Genomic DNA, 22796 nt, shown 5'->3' on the forward strand with positions numbered 1-22796 from the left:
AGACAGACTGACTGACTGATAACCTCATGTTCCAGTATCTTCATTAACACGCAAACTGTCCTTAAAAACAGAAACGTGCCAACTTCCCAAATGGTACCCTATTCCCTACGTAGTGCACTACTTCATTTTTATTTTTTTTACCAGATCCCTTTGGGCCCTTGTCAAAAGTAGTGCACTATGTTGAGAATAGGGTGCCATTTGGGACCCATATGTGTCATTGTAAAATAAGAATGTGTTCTTAACTGACTTGTCTAGTTAAATAAAGGTGAAATAAACATTACAAATAAATATAACAGACATGGTCAGCTTTTCATCTGAGCTAACTGGAGAACTGTACAACTATTATACATACTAAAGTAACACAACTGGACAGTAATGTCTGTAATAAACAATAAACAAAACATTTTCTATTAATAAATAATAAATACGGAAATAACATTACACGTTTGCACAAATATATAGACAAAAAACATGATCAAATGCTCAGTTGCAAATGTATTCCATATGGGAAACGTGTGAGTGTGTTTGTTTCCGTGCCAATGACAGTAAGTGAGTAGGCACTGTCCTACAGCACACCCGGCCCTGCAAGACCATCTGGGTGTGTAATTAAAGACGCCCTCTCATGCACGGCACCAGGACCCTAGGGACTCTACCAGACCCCAGTGTAATGTTCTCTGTGTCCCCAGCCAGGGAGTGCTGTCCCTGGGGAGTGGCGTTAGTCAGGCAGGACCACAGCTCTGTGTGGATAATCCTAACACCATCTCAGGACTCCATGGACTAGAGCTGATAGTCAGGACCACAGCTCTCCATTGACTAGAGCTGCTAGGCAGACAGGACCACAGCTCTCCATGGACTAGAGCTGATAGGCAGGACCACAGCTCTCCATGGACTAGAGCTGATAGGCAGGACCACAGCTCTCCATGGACTAGAGCTGATAGGCAGGACCACAGCTCTCCATGGACTAGAGCTGCTAGGCAGGACCACAGCTCTCCATGGACTAAAGCTGATAGGCAGGACCACAGCTCTCCATGGACTAGAGCTGATAGGCAGACAGGACTCTGTGTGTCACCTTGAATGACAGTAAAGATGTCACCATGTCATCTCTCTGTGGATGAACAAAACAAAATACATACAATGTGATCTCTGTTCTAGAAATTGACTTTTTATATAGAGGGAATACATTAAACTAATCGTCTACATGTATTTCAATCACAGGTGTTTTACTATAGCACTCCACTAGATGGCCCTATTTATCTATTAGCTACAAACTGGCCCTATTTATCTATCAGCTACAAACTGGCCCTATTTATCTATTATCTACAAACTGGCCCTATTTATCTGTCAGCTACAAACTGGCCCTATTTATCTATTGGCTACAAACTGGCCCTATTTATCTATCAGCTACAAACTGGCCCTATTTATCTGTCAGCTACAAACTGGCACTATTTATCTGTCAGCTACAAACTGGCCCTATTTATCTATTGGCTACAAACTGGCCCTATTTATCTATCAGCTACAAACTGGCCCTATTTATCTGTCAGCTACAAACTGGCACTATTTATCTGTCAGCTACAAACTGGCCCTATTTATCTATTAGCTACAAACTGGCCCTATTTATCTATTAGCTACAAACTGGCCCTATTTATCTGTCAGCTACAAACTGGCCCATTTATCTATTAGCTACAAACTGGCCCTATTTATCTCTCAGCTACAAACTGGCCCTATTTATCTATTAGCTACAAACTGGCCCTATTTATCTATTAGCTACAAACTGGCCCTATTTATCTGTCAGCTACAAACTGGCCCTATTTATCTATTAGCTACAAAATTTATCTGGCAAAGATTTATCTGTCAGCTACAAACTGGCCCTATTTATCTATTAGCTACAAACTGGCCCTATTTATCTGTCAGCTACAAACTGGCCCTATTTATCTATTAGCTACAAACTGGCAAGATTTATCTATCAGCTACAAACTGGCCCTATTTATCTATTAGCTACAAACACATAGGAAGGAAGTCTGTTGTACTGACCCTCTCAGTGTCCTTGCTCAGTGTCCTTGCTCAGTGTCCTTGCTCAGTGTCCTTGATTCCTTCTGCTGTTTGAGCCATGATTAACAAAGTAACGTGCTTTGCCTGTCATAGACTTCATGTAGTAATTTGTACAGTAATACTGACCGTCAGAGCTCAGTGTCCTCGATGCCCTCTGGTTCCTCCAGGGTGTCCAGCCGTCTCTTACAAGCCTTTAGCAGCTTCTTCCTGGGTCCCAGTGGGATGTGTATGGAGGTCAGGTCCTGGTCTGAGCAGAGCAACAGAGCTTGGAGGTCAATCTTCTCCCTCCTGAAAATGGGCATGAACTCCCCCAGGCTCTGGGAGGCAAGAAACGTCTCCAGGTGTCCACTCTCAGGCTCCAGCTCCTCGTCCAGGCCCACGTCAGCCTCCTCCCAGGGCAGCTCCTCGTCCAGGCCCACGTCAGACTCCTCCCAGGGCAGCTCCTGCAGATTCCTCTCCTGGAGGCTCAGGGCGCTCATGATGCTGTCTATCTTTGTTGCATCATCCAGGCTGGGCTGGCGCCGGGGTAGACGGCCACGGAGGCGGACGTTAGGGGCACGGCCCACCGGCTCGGAGCCAGCCACGGAACCCTCGTCCTGGGCTCCAATGGCGAAGAGGCCATCGGAGACGTAGTTCCGTCGGAACACCATGGTTCCAAGACCGGGCCGGGTGAAAAGGGAGTCACGGCCCGAGTCAGTGCTGATCTCGGAGTAGGCGGCCTCGTGGAGAACCGGGTCGCTGATGGCACGGGAGAGGTGGAAGATGGTGTCGGCACGTTCATCGTCATCGTAGTGGTCATTGTCATGGTGATCGTGGTTGTTGCCGTGGTGAGGGAACATGTCCCGGATGTTGAGGCGCGAGTGGTCCTTAGAGTTGGCGTAAGTGCCCTGTTGAAGGAACATTAATGAAGAGAAACCATTTTAATGGAAATAACCCAGGTTTCAGCACTAAGCCTGTGGGAAATGTAATGGAAATAACCCAGGTTTCAGCACTAAGCCTATGGGAAATGTAATGGAAATAACCCAGGTTTCAGCACTAAGCCTGTGGGAAATGTAATGGAAATAACCAAGGAGGATTCAGCACTAAGCCTGTGGGAAATGTAATAGAAATAACCACGGAGGATTCAGCACTAAGCCTGTGGGAAATGTAATAGAAATAACCAAGGAGGATTCAGCACTAAGCCTTTGTGAAATGTAATGGGTTTAGAAGAATAGAGTGCGTTTATTTTCTAAAGCTAACTTTCCGTTAGTTAGAGCCAACTGTTTAGGATGTTGTGTCTTTACATACAGGAGCTACTTGTTCTACCTGCTTTAGGAACATGACGTCCTGGCCAAGCTGAAGGCCAGACAGCGAGCGAACACTCTTCCTCCCATCCTCGTAGATCTTAAAGGTGCCGTCCACCTGTTTCTTCTTCTCTAGCTTCTTGTGAATCTTGGTCCTCCCCTTGGCTGTGGAGTGTACAGTGGCCTGTATAGATTGAAAAGATCGAAATGTGGACTCAGGAGAGGACATTAAATAGATAATTTACTAAATGTAAAGCAAGGCAGAGTTTGACACATGAAAAAGGACAATGAACAATAGCTGAAATTTCTTGAGCTTACTCCTTAACTTATTTATCAGGGAACGTAAAAACAATATCAAATGATTTATTCAAACTGCAGTTGACTATCAAAATAATATCAAATGCATTCATGAGAAATTGACAGCGAAGTAGCAGGGAAGAAATGCTTTTGACCTCTGACCTGTGAGTATGGCATGTTGGAAGTGGCAGTGTTGAACTGAGGAAGATTGCGGCTTAGCGTGCTGCTGCTGTTATAACTAGAGAAACTCATGGCGTCTGAGTTATCCGACCTGACGCTCTCCTTCAGGAACTTTCTCTCCAGCCGCTGGTGGTGTTTCTGCTGCATCTTCACACAGTCCTTTATCCTCCTTTCTGCCGCGCGGGATGCTCTGTCTTTCAGCTTCTCCACCAGCTTGTAGAAGAGGTAGATCTATTTATTCACTATTTAAATATCACATATACACCATTGCAGTTTAGGCCACACAATTCAAACTGAGTGTACAAAACATTAAGAACAATCTCTCCATGACATAGACTGACCAGGTGAATCCAGGTTAAAGCTATGATCCCTTATTGATGTCACTTGTTAAATCCACTTCAATCAGTGTAGATGAAGGGAAGGAGACGGGTTAAATAAGGATGTTTAAACCTTGAGACAGTTGAGACATGGATTTGGTATATGTGCCATTCAGAGGTTGAATAGGCAAGGCAAAACACTGAAGTGCTTTTGAACGGGGTAGGCGCCAGCAGCGCCAGTTTGAGTTTGCAACTCAATATTAGGAAGTTGTTCCTAATCAGTATTATTTTTTAAAAACTTTTATTTAACTGACTTGCCTAGTTAATAAAACATTCTTATGTACAATGACGGCCTACTAAAAAGCAAAAGGCTTCCCTTGGGATTAAAAATAAATAAATAAATAAAATACAGGACAAAACACACATCACGACAAGAGAGACAACACTACATAAAGAGAGACACCGCAACACTACATAAAGAGAGACACCACTACATAAAGAGAGACACCACAACACTACATAAAGAGAGACACTACAACACTACATAAAGAGAGACACTACAACACTACATAAAGAGAGACACCACTACATAAAGAGAGACACTACAACACTACATAAAGAGAGACACTACAACACTACATAAAGAGAGACACCACAACACTACATAAAGAGAGACAACACTACATAAAGAGAGACACCACAACACTACATAAAGAGAGACACTACAACACTACATAAAGAGAGACAGAGAGACACTACACTACAAAGAGAGACACACAACACTACATAAAGAGAGACACTACAACACTACATAAAGAGAGACACAACACAACACTACAACACTACAAAGAGACACTACAACACTACATAAAGAGAGACACTACAACACTACATAAAGAGAGACACTACAACACTACATAAAGAGACACTACAACACTACATAAAGAGACACTACAACACTACATAAAGAGAGACAACACTACATAAACAACACTACATAAAGAGAGACACAACACTACATAAAGAGACACTACAACACTACATAAAGAGAGACACCACAACACTACATAAAGAGACACTACAACACTACATAAAGAGAGACACTACAACACTACATAAAGAGAGACACCACAACACTACAACACTACACTACAAGAGAGACACTACAACACTAAAGAGAGACACACTACATAAAGAGAGACACTACAACACTACATAAAGAGAGACACCACTACAACACTACATAAAGAGAGACAACACTACATAAAGAGAGAACACTACATAAAGAGAGACACTACAACACTACATAAAGAGAGACACTACAACACTACATAAAAAGACACCACTACATAAAGAGACACTACAACACTACATAAAGAGAGACAACACTACAACACTACAACACTACATAAAGAGACACTACAACACTACATAAAGAGAGACACCACAACACTACATAAAGACAACACTACATAAAGAGAGACACCACAACACTACATAAAGAGAGACACTACAACACTACATAAAGAGAGACACTACAACACTACATAAAGAGAGACACCACAACACTACATAAAGAGAGACCTAAGACAACAACATAGCATGGTAGCAACACAACATGTCAGCAGCACAAAATATGGTACAAATATTATTTGGCACAGACAACAACACAAAGGCCAAGAAGGTAGAGACAACAATACATCACACAGAGCAGCCACAGCTGTCAGTAAGAGTGTCCATGATTGAGTCTTTGAATGAAGAGATTGAGATAAAACTGTCCCGTTTAAGTGTTTGTTGCAGCTCGTTCCAGCCGCTAGCTGCAGCGAACTGAAAAGACGAGTGACCCATGGATGTGTGTACTTTGGGGACTTTCGACAGAATGTGACTGGCAGAACAGGTGTATAACAAATATAATTTAAACAATAACTGAAATATATTTCAAATACAAATATTTTGTTCAAATGGATACAATTATGATGGTAAAATATATATTTTTTTACAACCTACTGGTATAAAATTGGTATTTGTATTTTATTTGGATCCCCATTAGCTGTTGCAAAAGCAGCAACTACCTTTCCTGGGGTCCACATTGAATATGAACCATGACATAATACAGAACATTAATAGACAAGAACAGCTCAAGGACAGAACTACATCCATTTAAAAATGATACGTAGGCTATACGTGACAATGGTCATTTAGTAGTCTCAGTAAAGTTTCTTCCTGTGATCAGGTCAGAATTCATCAGATGACTGTTCCTTGTCATTGGGGCGGCAGGGTGGCCTAGTGGTTAGAGCGTTGGACTAGTAACTGGAAGGTTGGAAGTTCAAACCCCCGAGCTGACAAGGTACAAATCTGTCATTCTGCTCCTGAACAGGCAGTTAACCCACTGTTCCTAGGCCGTCATTGAAAATAAGAATTTGTTCTTAACTTTGCCTGGTTAAATAAAGGTTTAAAAAATTGCTCCTGATACCTCACCTTGGGGTTGAGGACAGACTGCTTGGCGGAGATGGAGTCCAGGTATCGGACACAGTCCATGTGGCTCTTGGTGGCGGCCATGTCGAGGGGCGTGTGGTAGTCGTTGTCCAGGCACCACACATTGGCACCGAACGATACCAGGAAGGACAGGCAGCTGTGGTGGCCGTTGGCGGCGGCCAGATGGAGCGGAGTGTTGCCCCAAATATCACACTTGTCAGGGTCACCTCTGGGAGGAGGGAGAGGAAGAGAAGGAACACAAGTCTTAAAAAGACACAGTACATAATAAAACTCAGGCCTTTTACCACTGCTTCAGCATAGGCCATCAATTACAGATGTTAACATATACTTTCCTACATCCAGATTTACTTCTGGACAACAACAACAAAATCACACTCGATTTCCATCCAGGAATAATCTGGTTCGGGGAAACTGAGCCATGGTGTGTGTAGGTACTGTATGTATGTGTGTGACACCCGATAATGATGTGTGTGACACCCGATAATGATAATGACCTGACTTTGACCCAATAATGACCTGACTTTGACCCAATAATGTCCTGATCATGACCTGATAGCGACCCGATAATGCCAACGACCTGATAATGACACGATAATGACACGATAATGACCTGGTAACGATCGTGTCATTAACATGATAATGACCCGATAATGACCCGATAATGACCAATAATGATTCTGTAAATCAACGGGTTTACAGAACAGAGAAAAATGAACCCACCTCTGCTTAGCTATGCCTATATCCTCTTTCACAATAAATTCAGGAAGTAAGATGACCCAATTGGGGTCATCGTACCGCATGTCGTACCGCTGACTACCATTTCTACTGTGTTGACTACAGACCATGACTCTGCAACTTATAATTATACCTTTAAACAAACACAAAGTGACATACATATACCCTCAAACAGTGAGGGATCTTTTGATGAAAAGGTGCAAACATTACACAACACAAGGATGTCATGACATGACAGTTATATATCACGTCCTGCTTGGCGTGTCAGAGCCCCTCCCCTTTCCTGTGTTGCCCTCACCCATCCGGCCCAGCGTGGCTGTGGTGTGATTAATAATTGAGGCGGTGCAGGTGAAACATTACAGCGATGTTAACATGTATTATTCAACATATGGACTGAGAATCTTTTCTCTCACAGACACCCAGAGAAACTGTGACCCCAGAGAGCCACAAGGTCAACACCTGGGCCATGTTCATTTGCCAAATGTTGTCGAATATTGCAGATAGAAATGCCACGAAAAGAGCAGTTGCGATTCATTGTTCTACAAGTCAGAGAGAGGCATGTTTGTTCTACATAACATATTTCTATCTGAACATTCCAAAATGTTGCGTCCTGATGAACGCTGGCTGTTCTTCATACACTTGACACTGATTTCTACTTCCTGCATATCTGTACAAATTGAACATTCATGCATTTACAGGTTCAATGTACATCGTCATCATCATCATCAATATGCATCGTCATCAATGTGCATCGTCATCAATGTGCATCGTCATCAATGTGCATCGTCATCAATGTGCATCGTCATCAATGTGCATCGTCATCAATGTGCATCGTCATCAATATGCATCGTCATCAATGTGCATCGTCATCATCACAATCAATGTGCATCAAAGAGATCTGACTATCAACAGGACAACCAAGAGATCTGACTATCAACGGGACAGCCAAGAGATCTGACTATCAACGGGACAACCAAGAGATCTGACTATCAACGGGACAACCAAGAGATCTGACTATCAACGGGACAGCCAAGAGATCTGAGTATCAACAGGACAGCCAAGAGATCTGACTATCAACGGGACAGCCCAGAGATCTGACTATCAACAGGACAACCAAGAGATCTGACTATCAACGGGACAACCAAGAGATCTGACTATCAACAGGACAACCAAGAGATCTGACTATCAACGGGACAGCCCAGAGATCTGACTATCAACAGGACAACCAAGAGATCTGACTATCAACGGGACAACCAAGAGATCTGACTATCAATGGGACAACCAAGAGATCTGACTATCAACGGGACAACCAAGAGATCTGACTATCAACGGGACAACCAAGAGATCTGACTATCAACGGGACAACCAAGAGATCTGACTATCAACGGGACAACCAAAAGATCTGACTATCAACGGGACAACCAAGAGATCTATCAACGGGACAACCAAGAGATCTGACTATCAACGGGACAACCAAGAGATCTATCAACGGGACAACCAAGAGATCTGACTCAACAGTAAGCCAACCCTACTACCCGACAATGTGGCCCAGTTAAAGACCAAAACAACTGGGGTTGACACGTAAACAGAGCCTCATAACCTTCTTGTTTTCATGTATCATTTATTTGAAAATAGGCTACAGCTTCTGATTTCCAAATCTGCTCACTCAATCTCTAACAGGAAATAGTAATAGGACACTATTATGTCCCCCAGTCAGAGCATCTATATTCAGTGTATGAAATATGTCCCACAGTTAGAGCATCTCCATTCAGTGTATGAAACATGTTCCCCAGTTAGACCATCTATATTCAGTGCCATTTAGTCCAAGATCATGTCTAATAGTTCTGGGAAACCACCCTATATGTTCAGCCCCATTCTTTTCCTTGTACCTTTTAGATATGACATAGAAAGAGGCCTGTATAATGCAGAGAAGAAGTAGGAGCAGATCAGCATTGCTAAGTTCCGGTAGTATGCAAGCTACTCCTAATCTTCTAGCAGGCCTTCTGATATCCACCACAGCTCTGGGCCTGTCCATCCTTATCTCAGCCACCCCCAGCCTGGGCCTGTCCATCCTTATCTCAGCCACCCCCAGCCTGGGCCTGTCCATCCCTATCTCAGCCACCACCATCCTGGGCCTCAGCCACCACCAGCCTCCATCCCTATCTCAGCCACCACCAGCCTGGACCTGTCCATCCTTATCTCAGCCACCACCAGCCTGGGCCTGTCCATCCTTATCTCAGCCACCACCAGCCTGGGCCTGTCCATCCTTATCTCAGCCACCACCAGCCTGGGCCTGTCCATCCCTATCTCAGCCACCACCAGCCTGGGCCTGTCCATCCCTATCTCAGCCACCGCCAGCCTGGGCCTGTCCATCCCTTATCTCAGCCACCACCAGCCTGGGCCTGTCCATCCCTATCTCAGCCACCTCCAGCCTGGGCCTGTCCATCCCTTATCTCAGCCACCACCAGCCTGGGCCTGTCCATCCCTATCTCAGCCACCACCAGCCTGGGCCTGTCCATCCCTATCTCAGCCACCACCAGCCTGGGCCTGTCCATCCTTATCTCAGCCACCACCAGCCTGGGCCTGTCCATCCTTATCTCAGCCACCACCAGCCTGGGCCTGTCCATCCCTATCTCAGCCACCACCAGCCTGGGCCTGTCCATCCTTATCTCAGCCACCACCAGCCTGGACCTGTCCATCCTTATCTCAGCCACCATCAGCCTGGGCCTTTGCTGCAGCATCAATGCCCCGGGACTGTTGTTAGAGGATCTGTCTGTCCTATTAGTCCTATCCCTCACACTGACCTTTCCTCTACAGACAAAATCTACGCTGTTAATATCTAATTTACACATCTGACACTGCTGCTTCTTTCAGGCATCAAAATCTACTGCTCTCTCCACACTTAATTACCATCATGCCTTATAAACCTGTCACTAAGGTCTTGACATATCCCTGGAGTATTGACCCTACCCTCCTACTCTCTTCTTCCCCCTACCCTCCTCTGATCTCTGCCTACCCTCCTCTTGTCCTCTCCCCCTACCCTCCTCTTGTCCTCTCTCTCTCTCTCTCTCTCTCTACCCTCCTCTTCTGCCCTATCTCGCTCTCTGTACCCTCCCTCTCTACTCTCCTCTTCTGCCCTCTCTCCCTACCCTCCTCCTCCTGTCCTCTCCCCCTACCCGCCTCCTCCTGTCCTCTCCCCCCTGTCCTCTCTCCCTACCCTCCTCTTGTCCCATCTCCCCCTACCCTCCTCCTCTCTTCTACTCTGGTTCTCCTGGGTGCTGTCTCCACCATAGTGGGTTGTCAAAAGGCTCTCTAAATAGGCGTTATAGCATTTCCATCCACACCTGCTTGTCCAGCACTTAAACCTTCCACAAAAGAGAGGTACAGTGCCTTGCGAAAGTATTCGGCCCCCTTGAACTTTGCGACCTTTTGCCACATTTCAGGCTTCAAACATAAAGATATAAAACTGTATTTTTTTGTGAAGAATCAACAACAAGTGGGACACAATCATGAAGTGGAACGACATTTATTGGATATTTCAAACTTTTTTAACAAATCAAAAACTGACAAATTGGGCGTGCAAAATTATTCAGCCCCCTTAAGTTAATACTTTGTAGCGCTACCTTTTGCTGCGATTACAGCTGTAAGTCGCTTGGGGTATGTCTCTATCAGTTTTGCACATCGAGAGACTGACATTTTTTCCCATTCCTCCTTGCAAAACAGCTCGAGCTCAGTGAGGTTGGATGGAGAGCATTTGTGAACAGCAGTTTTCAGTTCTTTCCACAGATTCTCGATTGGATTCAGGTCTGGACTTTGACTTGGCCATTCTAACACCTGGATATGTTTATTTTTGAACCATTCCATTGTAGATTTTGCTTTATGTTTTGGATCATTGTCTTGTTGGAAGACAAATCTCCGTCCCAGTCTCAGGTCTTTTGCAGAATCCATCAGGTTTTCTTCCAGAATGGTCCTGTATTTGGCTCCATCCATCTTCCCATCAATTTTAACCATCTTCACTGTCCCTGCTGAAGAAAAGCAGGCCCAAACCATGATGCTGCCACCACCATGTTTGACAGTGGGGATGGTGTGTTCATTGTGATGAGCTGTGTTGCTTTTACGCCAAACATAACGTTTTGCATTGTTGCCAAAAAGTTCAATTTTGGTTTCATCTGACCAGAGCACCTTCTTCCACATGTTTGGTGTGTCTCCCAGGTGGCTTGTGGCAAACTTTAAACGACACTTTTTATGGATATCTTTAAGAAATGGCTTTCTTCTTGCCACTCTTCCATAAAGGCCAGATTTGTGCAATATACGACTGATTGTTGTCTTATGGACAGAGTCTCCCACCTCAGCTGTAGATCTCTGCAGTTCATCCAGAGTGATCATGGGCCTCTTGGCTGCATCTCTGATCAGTCTTCTCCTTGTATGAGCTGAAAGTTTAGAGGGACGGCCAGGTCTTGGTAGATTTACAGTGGTCTGATACTCCTTCCATTTCAATATTATCGCTTGCACAGTGCTCCTTGGGATGTTTAAAGCTTGGGAAATCTTTTTGTATCAAAATCCGGCTTTAAACTTCTTCACAACAGTATCTCGGACCTGCCTGGTGTGTTCCTTGTTCTTCATGATGCTCTCTGCGCTTTTAACGGACCTCTGAGACTATCACAGTGCAGGTGCATTTATACGGAGAATTGATTACACACAGGTGGATTGTATTTATCATCATTAGTCATTTAGGTCAACATTGGATCATTCAGAGATCCTCACTGAACTTCTGGAGAGAGTTTGCTGCACTGAAAGTAAAGGGGCTGAATAATTTTGCACGCCCAATTTTTCAGTTTTTGATTTGTTAAAAAAGTTTGAAATATCCAATAAATGTCATTCCACTTCATGATTGTGTCCCACTTGTTGTTGATTCTTCAAAAAAAAATGCAGTTTTATATCTTTATGTTTGAAGCCTGAAATGTGGCAAAAGGTCACAAAGTTCAAGGGGGGCGAATACTTTCGCAAGGCACTGTATTTTTACCTATACTGTCTGTACACATGCACAAAGGAGCTTCGGTAGCTGAAAGAGTAGCCTACTTATCAAACGATAATATAGCCTTACTCCTAAATCCCGCATCTCTCTTGTTTCCCATTGGAAGTCAGAAAGCACCATTGCTAGACTGCTGAGGGTGTATTCTGACAGTACCAGACCTTCTGAATGGGAGATGTATATTAAAACCATTTTTTTTTTACCTTTGTTTAACTAGGCAAGTCAGTTAAAAACAAATTATTATTTACAATGACGGCCTATCCCGGACAAACCCAATCACGGCCGGTTGTGATACAGCCTGGAATTGAACCAGGGTCTGTAGTGACACCTCTAGCACAGAGATGCAAGATGGCGCCAGAGAACAAGGCTGACATTTTACGTATTTCTAACCAGTTGTGTTTTTTTGTTTGTTTCTTTGCGTTGTTTGTAAAAAAAAATGTTTTACTTATTGTGTATATAATGTTGCTGCTACCATCTCTTATGACCAAAAAAAAAAAACTTCTGGGCATTAGAACTGTGATTGCTCACCACGGACTGGCAGAATCCTATTTTTCCTTTAACGAGTCCGACGAGCCTGACGTGAATGACATACTGCTCTCCCGGGAACAGGCCCAGACTACCGTCATTTGCGTGAAGAGAAGACGGAGTAAAAGGGGGCGGAGGGCGGGCTGCCTTCTGAGAATTCAAAGGCAATCTAATAAATCCCCATTTCTTCCATTCGGCTAGCTAACGTGCAATCTTTGGAAAATAAATTGATGTCCTACGCGGAAGATTGGTAGTTTAATGGGACATTCAAAATTGTGATATCTTAAACTTCACGGAGTCGTGGCTGAACAATGACATTATCAATATACAGCTGGTTATACGCTGTATAAGTAGGACAGAACAGCAGCATCTGGTTAGACAAGGGGCGGTGGACGATGTATTTTTGTAAATAACCACACTACCCACTATCTTTTAGACCACACTATCTACCTAGAGAGTTTTCATCTGTATTTTTCGTAGCTGTCCACATTCCACCACAGACTGATGCTGGCAATAAGAGCGCACTCAATGAGCTGTATTCCGCCAGAAGCAAACAGGAAACTGTTGACCCAGAGGCGGCACTCCTAGTAGCCGGGGACATTAAGGCAGGGAAACTTAAATCTGTCTTACCAAACTTCTATCAGCATGTTAAATGTGCAACCAGAGGGAAAAAAACTCTGGACCACCTTTACTCCACTCACAGAGACGCATACAAAACTCTACCCTCCCCCTCCATTTGGCAAATGTGACCATAATTCTATCCTTCGGATTCCTGCTTACAAGCAAAAATGAAAGCAGGAAGCACCAGTGACTCGAACAATGAAAAAGTGGTCAGATGAAGCAGATGCTAAGCTACAGGACTGTTTAGCTAGCACAGACTGGAATATGTTCCGGGATTCCTCCAATAGCATTGAGGAGTACACCACATCAGTCACTGGCTTCATCAATTAGCGCATCGATGAGTTCGTCCCCACAGTGACTGTACGAACATACCCCAACCAGAAGCCATGGATTACAGGCAACATCCGCACTGGGCTAAAGGCTAGAGCTGCCACTTTCAAGGAACCCGGAAGCTTATAAGAAATCCCGCTATGCCCTCTGACGAACCATCAAACAGGCAAAGCATCAATACAGGACTAAGATCGAACAGTACTACACCGGCTCTGACGCTCATCGGATGTGGCAGGGCTTGCAAACCATTACAGAATACAAAGAAAAGCACAGCCGAAAGCTGCCCAGTGACACGAGCCTACCAGGCGAGCTAAACTACTTCTACGCTTGCTTGGAGGTAAATAACACTGAAATGCATGAGCGCACCAGCTGTTCTGGAAGACTGTGTGATCGCGCTCTCCACAGCCGATGTGAGTAAGACCTTTAGACAGGTCAACATTCACAAGGCAGCAGAGCCAGACAGATTACCAGGAATGTGTACTGCGAGCATGCGCTGACCAACTGGCAAGTGTCTTCACTGACATTTTCAACCTCTCCCTGTCCAAGTCTGTAACACCAACATGTTTTAAGCAGACAACCATAGTATCTGTGCCAAAGAACATTAAGGTAACCTGCCTAAATGACTACCAACCCGTAACACTCTGTAGCCATGAAGTGCTTTGAAAGGCTGGTCATGGCTCACATCAACAGCATCCTCCCGGATACCCTAGACCCACTCCAATTTGCATACCACCCTAACAGATCCACAGATGATGAAATCTCTATTGCACTCTACACTACCCTTTCCCACCTGGACAAAAGGAACACCTATGTGAGAATGCTATTAATTGACTATAGTTCAGCGTTCAACACCATAGTGCCCTCAAAGCTCACCAATAAACTAAGGACCCAGGGACTAAACACCTCCCTCTGCAACTGGATCCTGGACTTCCTGACGGGCCGCCCCCAGGTGGTAAAGGTAGGTAACAACACAACCGCCACACTGATCCTCAACACAAGAACCCCTCAGAGGTGCATGCTCAATCCTGTCCTGTACTCCCCGTTCACCAATGACAGAACAGCCTGATCACCGACAACGACGAGACAGCCTATAGGGATGAGGGTAGAGCCCTGGTTGTGTGGTGCCAGGACAACAACCTCTCCCTCAGCGTGATCAAGACAAAGGAGATGATTGTGTACTACAGGAAAAAGAGGACCGAGCACGCCGCCATTCTCATTGATGGGGCTGCAGTGGAGCAGGTTGAGCACTTCAAGTTCCTTGGTGTCTACATCACCAACAAGAAGCATACCACCCTGCATACCACAGCTGGCTTGCTTCTGAAGCTAAGCAGGGTTGGTCCTGGTCAGTCCCTGGATGGGAGATGCTGCTGGAAGTGGTGTTGGAGGGCCAGTAGGAGGCACTCTTTCCTCTGGTCTAAAAAATATCCCAATGCCCCAGGCCAGTGATTGGGGACACTGCCCTGTGCAGGGTGCTGTCTTTCGGATGGGACGTTAAACGGGTGTCCTGACTCTCTGTGGTCATTAAAAATCCCATGACACTTATTGTAAGAGTAGGGGTGTTAACCCCAGTGTCCTGGCTAAATTCCCAATCTGGCCATCAAACCATTACGGTCACCTAATAATCCCCAGTTTACAATTGGCTCATTCATCCCCCTCCTCTCCCCTGTAACTATTCCCCAGGTCATTGCTGCAAATGAGAATGTGTTCTCAGTCGACTTACCTGGTAAAATAATGGATAAATAAATAAAAAACTAACACGGTCCAAGCACACCAAGACAGTTGTGAAGACAAACCTATTCCCCTCAGGAGACTGAAAAGATTTGTCATGGGTCCTCAGATACTCTAAAGGCTCTACAGTTGCACCACTGCCTGGTATGGCAACTGCTCAGCCTCCGACCACAAGGCACTACAGAGGTTAGTGCATACGGCCCAGTACATCACTGGGGCCAAGCTTCCTTCCAACCAGGACCTCTACACCAGGCGGTCTCAGAGGAAGGCCCTAAAACTTGTTAAAGACTCCAATCACCCTAGTCATAGACTGTTCTCTCTGCTACTGCATGGGAAGTGGTACCGGAGTGCCAAATCTAGGTCCAACAGGCTTCTAAACAGCTTCTACCCCCAAGCCATAAGACTCCTGAACATCTAATCAAATGGATACCCAGACTATCTGCATTGCCCTGCCCCCCACTCTTTTACACCACTGCTACTCTCTGTTCTTATCATCTATGCATAGTCACTTTAATAACTCCACAGAGGCTTCTGAAAGTATTCACCCCCTCGGCATTTTTCCTATTTTGTTGCCTTACAACCTGGCGTTAAAATAGATTTTTGGGAGGGTTTGTATTAGAGGTCGACCGATTATGATTTTTCAACGCCGATACCGATTATTGGAGGACCCCAAAAAAAAGCTGATGCCGATTAATTGGACGATTTAAAAAAAAATGTATTTGTAGTAATGACAATTACAACAATACTGAACGAACACTTATTTTAACTTAACATAATACATCAATAAAAATCAATTTAGCCTAAAATAAATAATTAAACATGTTCAATTTGGTTTAAATAATGCAAAAACAAAGTGTTGGAGAAGAAAGTAAAAGTGCAATATGTGCCATTAAAATAGCTAACGTTTAAGTTCCTTACTCAGTTCCTTTTAACATGAGACTTCAATATTCCAACGTAAGAGGTTTTAGGTTGTAGTTAATATAGTATTTATAGGACTATTTCTCTCTATACCATTTGTATTTCATATACCTTTGACTATTGGATGTTCTTATAGGCACTTCAGTATTGCCAGTGTAACAGTATAGCTCCCGTACCTCTCCTCGCCCCTACCTGGGCTCGAACCAGGAACACATCAACAACAGCCACCCATGAAGCACCGTTACCCATCGCGGCACAAAAGCCGCGGCCCTTGCAGGACAAGGGGAACAACTACTCCAAGTCTCAGAGCGAGTGACGTCACCGATTGAAACGCTATTAGCGCGCACCCCGCTAACTAGCTAGCCATTTCACATTGGTTACACCAGCCTAATATTGGGAGTTGATTGGCTTGAAGTCATAAACAGCTCAATGCTTGAAGCATTGCGAAGAGCTGCTGGCAAACGCACGAAAGTACTGTTTGAATAAATGCTTAGGAGCCTGCTGCTGCCTACCATCGCTCAGTCAGACTATATATATGTATTTATTTTTTAAATCGGCCAAATCGGTGTCCAAAAATACCGATTTCCGATTGTTATGAAAACTTGAAATCGGCGCTAATTAATCGGCCATTCTGATTAATCGGTCGACCTCTAGTTTGTATCACAACATGCCGACCACTTTGAAGATGCAAAATATTTTTTCTTGTGAAACAAACAAGAAATAAGAAAAAAAAACTGAAAACTTGAGCGTGCATAACTATTCACCCCTCCCCCCCAAAGTCAATACTTTGTAGAGCCACCTTTTGCAGCAATTACAGTTGAAAGTCTCTTAAGGTATGTCTCTATAAGCTTGGCACATCTGACCCCTGGGAATTTTTCCATTCTTCAAGGCAAAACTGCTCCAGCTCCTTCAAGTTGGATGGGTTCCGCTGGTGTAGAGCTGTCTTTAAGTCATAGAACAGTTTCTCAATTGGATTGAGGTCTGGGCTTTGACTCGGCCATTCCAAGACATTTAAATGTATTCCCTTAAACTGCTTGAGTGTTGCTTTGGAAGTATGCTAAGGGTCATTGTCCTGCTGGAAGGTGAACCTCCGTCCCAGTCTCAAATCTCTGGAAGTCTGAAACAGGTTTCCCTCAAGAATTTCCCTGTATTTAGCGCCATCCATCATTCCTTCAATTCTGACAAGTTTCCCAGTCCCTGCCGATGAAAAACATCCCCACAGCATGATGCTGCCACCACCATGAGATGATGTTCTCTGGGTGATGAGATGTGTTCGGTTTCAACCAGACATAGCGTTTTCCTTGATGGCCAAAAAGCTCCATTTTAGGCTCATCTGAACAGAGTACCTTCTTCTATACATTTGAGGAGTCTCCCACATGCCTTTTGGTGAACACCAAACGTGTTTGCTTATTTTTGTCTTTAAACAATTGCTTTTTTCTGGCCAATCTTCCGTAAAGCCCAGCTCTGTGGAGTGTACGACTTAGTGATCCCATGAACAGAGACTCCAATATCCGCTGTGGAGCTTTGCAGCCCCTGCAGGGTTATCTTTGGTCTCTTTGTTACCTCTCTGATTAATGCCCTCCTTGCCTGGTCCGTGAGTTTTGGTGGGCGGCTCTCTCTTGGCAGATTTGTTGTGGTGCCATATTCTTGCAATTTTTTAATAATGGATTTAATGGTGCTCCGTGGGATGTTCAAAGTTTGGGATATTTTTTTATAACCCAACCCTGATCTGTAGTTCTCCACAACTTTGTCCCTGACCTGTTTGGAGAGCTCCTTGCTCTTCATGGTGTCGCTTGCTTGGCGGTGTTGCAGACTCTGGGTGTAACGGTCGTCGTATGAAGGAAAGGACCAAAGCGCAGCGTGGTAAGTGTTCATCTTGATTTTTAATATGAATAGTGAACACTGAAACAAAAACAAATAAACGACAAACGAACAGTCCTGAACGGTGAAATAAAACACAGAACAGAAAATAAACATCCACGAAACACAAGTAGGAAAAGACTACCTAAGTATGATCCTCAATCAGAGACAACTAACGACACCTGCCTTTGATTGAGAACCATACCAGGCCAAACGCAAACACAACATAGAAAAAGGAACATAGACTACCCACCCAACTCACGCCCTGACCATACTAAAACAAAGACATAACAAAAGAACTAAGGTCAGAACGTGACACTGGGGCCTTTCAGAACAAGTGCATATATACTGGGATCATGTGACTGATCATGTGACACTTAGATTCCACACAGGTGGACTTTAGTTAACTAATTATGTGACTTCTAAAGGTAATTGGTTGCACCAGATCTTATTTAGTGGCTTCATAGCAAAGGGGGTAAGTACATATGCATTCACCACGTTCAGTTTTTATGAATTTTTTAAACAAGTCATTATTTTAATTTCACTTCACCAATTTGGACTATTTTGTGTATGTCCATTACATGAAATCCAAATAAAAATCAATTTAAATTACAGGTTGTAATGCAACAAAATAGGAAAAACGCCAAGGAGGATGAATACTTTTGCAAGGCACTGTACCTACATGTACATACCACCTCAACTAACCGGTGCCTCCGAACATTGACTCTGAAACGGGAACCCCCCTGTGTATAGTCTCGCTATTGTTATTTTACTGCTGCTCTTTAATTACTTGTTACTTTTATTTCTTATTCTTACTCATATTATTTTTAATCTGCATTGTTGGTTAGGGATTCGTAAGTAAGCATTTCACTGTTTCACCTGTTATATTCGGCGCATGTGACTAATACCATTTGATTTGATTTGATTTGCAGTGCCTTAGACCGCTGCGCCACTCGGTAGCCCAGTGGTTTGTGTGGGGAACAAAGATTATAGCCGTCATCTGGTGGTAGCTGCCTACTACTGTAGCTCACAAGGACAGGAGTCCGAACTAACCCGCAGGCTAACAATGTGGTGGAGGAGTGGGCCCTTTCAAAAGTCAGTCTGAATGAAAACAAGCATCTCATGTAATTGAGCTGATGTTTATTACCTCTGATTCAGAGGGGTTGGGTTAAATGCGGAAGACACATTTCAGTTGAAGGCATTCAGTTGTACAACTGACTAGATATCACCCTTTCCCTTTCCACTGCTACTTCCATAGAGGTGTGTGTGTGTGTGTGTGTGTGTGTGTGTGTGTGTGTGTGTGTGTGTGTGTGTGTGTGTGTGTGTGTTTCTGTGTGTGTTTCTGTGTGTGTGTGTGTGTGTGTGTGTGTGTGTGTGTGTGTGTGTGTGTGTGTGTGCGTGTGTGTGTGTGTGCACGCTTGCACGCGTGCATAAGTATTCACGCAGCACGGTTGTGCATTGGTGTCTGAGAGAGTATTGGTTAGCAGGCCATCCTTCTGTCAGTGACATTTGCCTTTGATTAGGCTTGTTAAAATGGAAACACAGAGGTGTCCATCACATTAACAGCCCTGTTGGATGGGGTGAGGAGGGTCAAACTAGCAGACATAAATCCCGAGCTGGCACTAAAGTGGCCGTTTGAATGTAAATGTTGTTCCTAGACAGTAATCTGAACCAGTTGACCGAAGGTTTTAGTGATCTTCTGCAGTTCAATGCCAGGATAGCGTGTTGGATTCCTGGACCAGCCATAAGTAAATATACAGAGCAAGTATTCAGACACCTTGATTTTTTCCACATTTTGTTACGCAAAAAAATGGACAGGACAACAACCCTAAGCACACAGCCAAGACAACACAGGAGTGGCTTCGGGACAAGTCTCTGAATGTCCTTGAGTGGTCCAGCCAAAGCCCGGACTTAAACCCGATCTCTGGAGAGAACCTGACTTAGCTTGAGAGGATCTGCAGAGAAGAATGGAAGAAACTCCCCAGATACAGGTGTGCCAAGCTTGTAGCATCATACCCAAGAAGACTCAAGTCTGCATTCGTTGCCAAAGGTGCTTCAACAAAGTATTGAGTAAAGGGTCTGAATATTTATGTAAATGTGATATTTCAGTTTTTTAAATTTGTAATACATTTGCAAACATTTATAAAAACCTGCTTTTGCTTTGTCGTTATGGGGTATTGTGTGTAGATTGATGAGGGGGAAAAACTAATGACTCAATTTTAGAATAAAGCTGTAACATAACTAAATGTGGAAAAGGTCAAGCGGTCTGACTACTTTCCGATTGCACTGTATATAAACATATACATAATTGCATGTCTCTGGTCTATTGCTGACTCTGCCCTTTCAGATGGAAGGAAGTGAGAAGATACTGTGCATAAATTGCAAACTTGCCTTTGCGCACGCTGCACTGACATGCGACAATGCTCCTACACACCTGTTTGTTGATACTTCAACTGGTAGGCCAATTTGCAATCGGGACACCTGAGCTATTTTAAAAATTAGTTGCCTTGTTACTTCCTCGCAAGAGAAGCTATAGGCTTTATCGGCTGCTTAGGAAACGTAACGAAGCTTACCCTCTTCCCACAACGAGTCGGAGCGCATCAAGGTTGCCGTGGTACGCAGCCCATAACGTCGGTGTCATTCCGTCTTCATCGGGCGCGTTGAGCTGCTTCCGAGTGGCCTCTCTGAGTAGGTCCAGGTAGCCATCCCGGGCTGCCCGGTGGTACTTGTCGTTCATAGTGCCTACGGCTCTGATAGCCTGGCTCATGGTCAGTTATTTGGCATCTAGGTGTGCTAAGAGCTTTCCCTCCGAAGGGGCAAGTTTGTACAAGACGCTCAGTGTTCTGTTGGGTCGTAGGTTGATGCTTCCCTCAGGAAGGAGGCAGGGACTACAGAGAGAAGCCAGAGCGGTTGCCAGGGAGACACATCAGACGGTTGTCAAACAGGGAGGGGTTCAGAGAAGTTGACAGCCTTAAACCTGTGCAGATCATGGAGATCTCACTGTAATCATTTGTTTTAGTTTTAACCTTAGTTAGCTAATTAATTGTGAATGCAATTTTTTTTTCCATTAACAGTATTCAATTCTGAATAGTAGCCTAACAATTTCAATTAGGTCCGGCTAATTTTACTGAATCAATTAGTAATGTCATTATTCATTATTCATTATTGCATTTTAATAACATGTGCCACTGTACAGTAGATTACTAGCTCAGAACACAGAAACGATTCAACAGTAGCCTGACGAGTATGCTTTTATGACTTTAGTATCAGATTATTTGAGTTCTTATCTCCTGCTACATCTGGGTAATATCTAGGTAACACAGAAGACTATATGAAGTCAGTGAATGGTGCCGGCTGTGTTCAAACAAGCAGTAACAGGCACTGACATTTTTCCTTTGGTATACATAACCACACGTTGGACAAACATTTCACCAAACCCACACAGACTCTATGTATCCTTTGGAGACAAGCTCACACATGACAGAGTTGACAAACATTCTTTGAATAATTGAATTGCAAACAACAAAGAGTCCAAAGAACTGTCTTTTAAAAAATGTGTGTTAGAATATAACACTTGTGAACCCATGTTTGGTATCTATCTGGAACTTGTTCTCTGATGGGAACTTTGATGCCTTCTAAATGGATGTACTGTGTGATGTGTAATATATCTCTGTGATCATTTGTCTGTTCAGAGTGAATCAGACCACTCCGGTCATCAGATCAAGGTGTGACCCGCTCCTAGCAGATGTTGGTTGGTATGATTTAATTGGCCGTGTTGCTCAGATTTGGTCTGTGATTGGTCAACAACTGATTTGAAATACAAACGATTATAAAAGGAACGATTGACTTTTGTTCCGTCTCTTCTTGCTTCTTCAATGGTTCCTGCCCAGTTGTGCTGAGAAACACTCTCTCTCTCTCTCTCTCTCTCTCTCTCTCTCTCTCTCTCTCTCTCTCTCTCTCTCTCTCTCTCTCTCTCTCTCTCTCTCTCTCTCTCTCTCTCTCTCTCTCTCTCTCTCTCTCTCTCTCTCTCTCTCTCTCTCTCTCTCTCTCTCTCTCTCTCATTTCAATATAAGGGACTTTATTGGCACAGGAAACACATGTTTACATTGCCAAAGCAAGTGAAATAGATAAACAAAAGTGAAATAAACAAAAAAAATGAACACTACAAGAGTGATTAATGGTGACATCCACTCACTGCACAGCTGGCTTTAAGCAGTCATTCATGGTTTATTTGAACAATGAAAACACAAAGGTCAACGTGCAACATAAGTCAACTGAGATTTATTTTGTGTGTCCCAAATGGCACCATATTCCCTATATAGTGCACTACTTTTGACCAGAGCCCTATAGGGCCATGGTAAAAGTAGTGCACTATAAAGGGAATATGCTGCCATTTGGTACACAGACTAACAGAAGACTATTTAT

The 22796-nt window shown here is 43.9% G+C and overlaps 1 protein-coding gene across 1 annotated transcript; it reads right to left on the reverse strand.

The window, feature by feature from the left end:
* Positions 1–207: 207 nt before the first annotated feature.
* LOC112224686 (Usher syndrome type-1G protein homolog) lies at positions 208–21250 on the reverse strand. Its single transcript, XM_024388383.2, has 6 exons — positions 20945–21250; positions 6605–6830; positions 3792–4022; positions 3355–3516; positions 2176–2936; positions 208–1105 (listed from the first exon to the last, which is right to left on the reverse strand). Exons 1-5 carry the CDS (start codon positions 21136–21138, stop codon positions 2178–2180), a joined length of 1572 nt encoding a protein of 523 aa, XP_024244151.1. The 5' UTR covers positions 21139–21250; the 3' UTR covers positions 208–1105; positions 2176–2177.
* Between the last annotated feature and the right edge of the window lie 1546 nt (positions 21251–22796).

The sequence above is a fragment of the Oncorhynchus tshawytscha genome, linkage group LG25 (assembly GCF_018296145.1).
Source record: "Oncorhynchus tshawytscha isolate Ot180627B linkage group LG25, Otsh_v2.0, whole genome shotgun sequence".
Classification (NCBI taxonomy): Eukaryota; Metazoa; Chordata; class Actinopteri; order Salmoniformes; family Salmonidae; genus Oncorhynchus; species Oncorhynchus tshawytscha.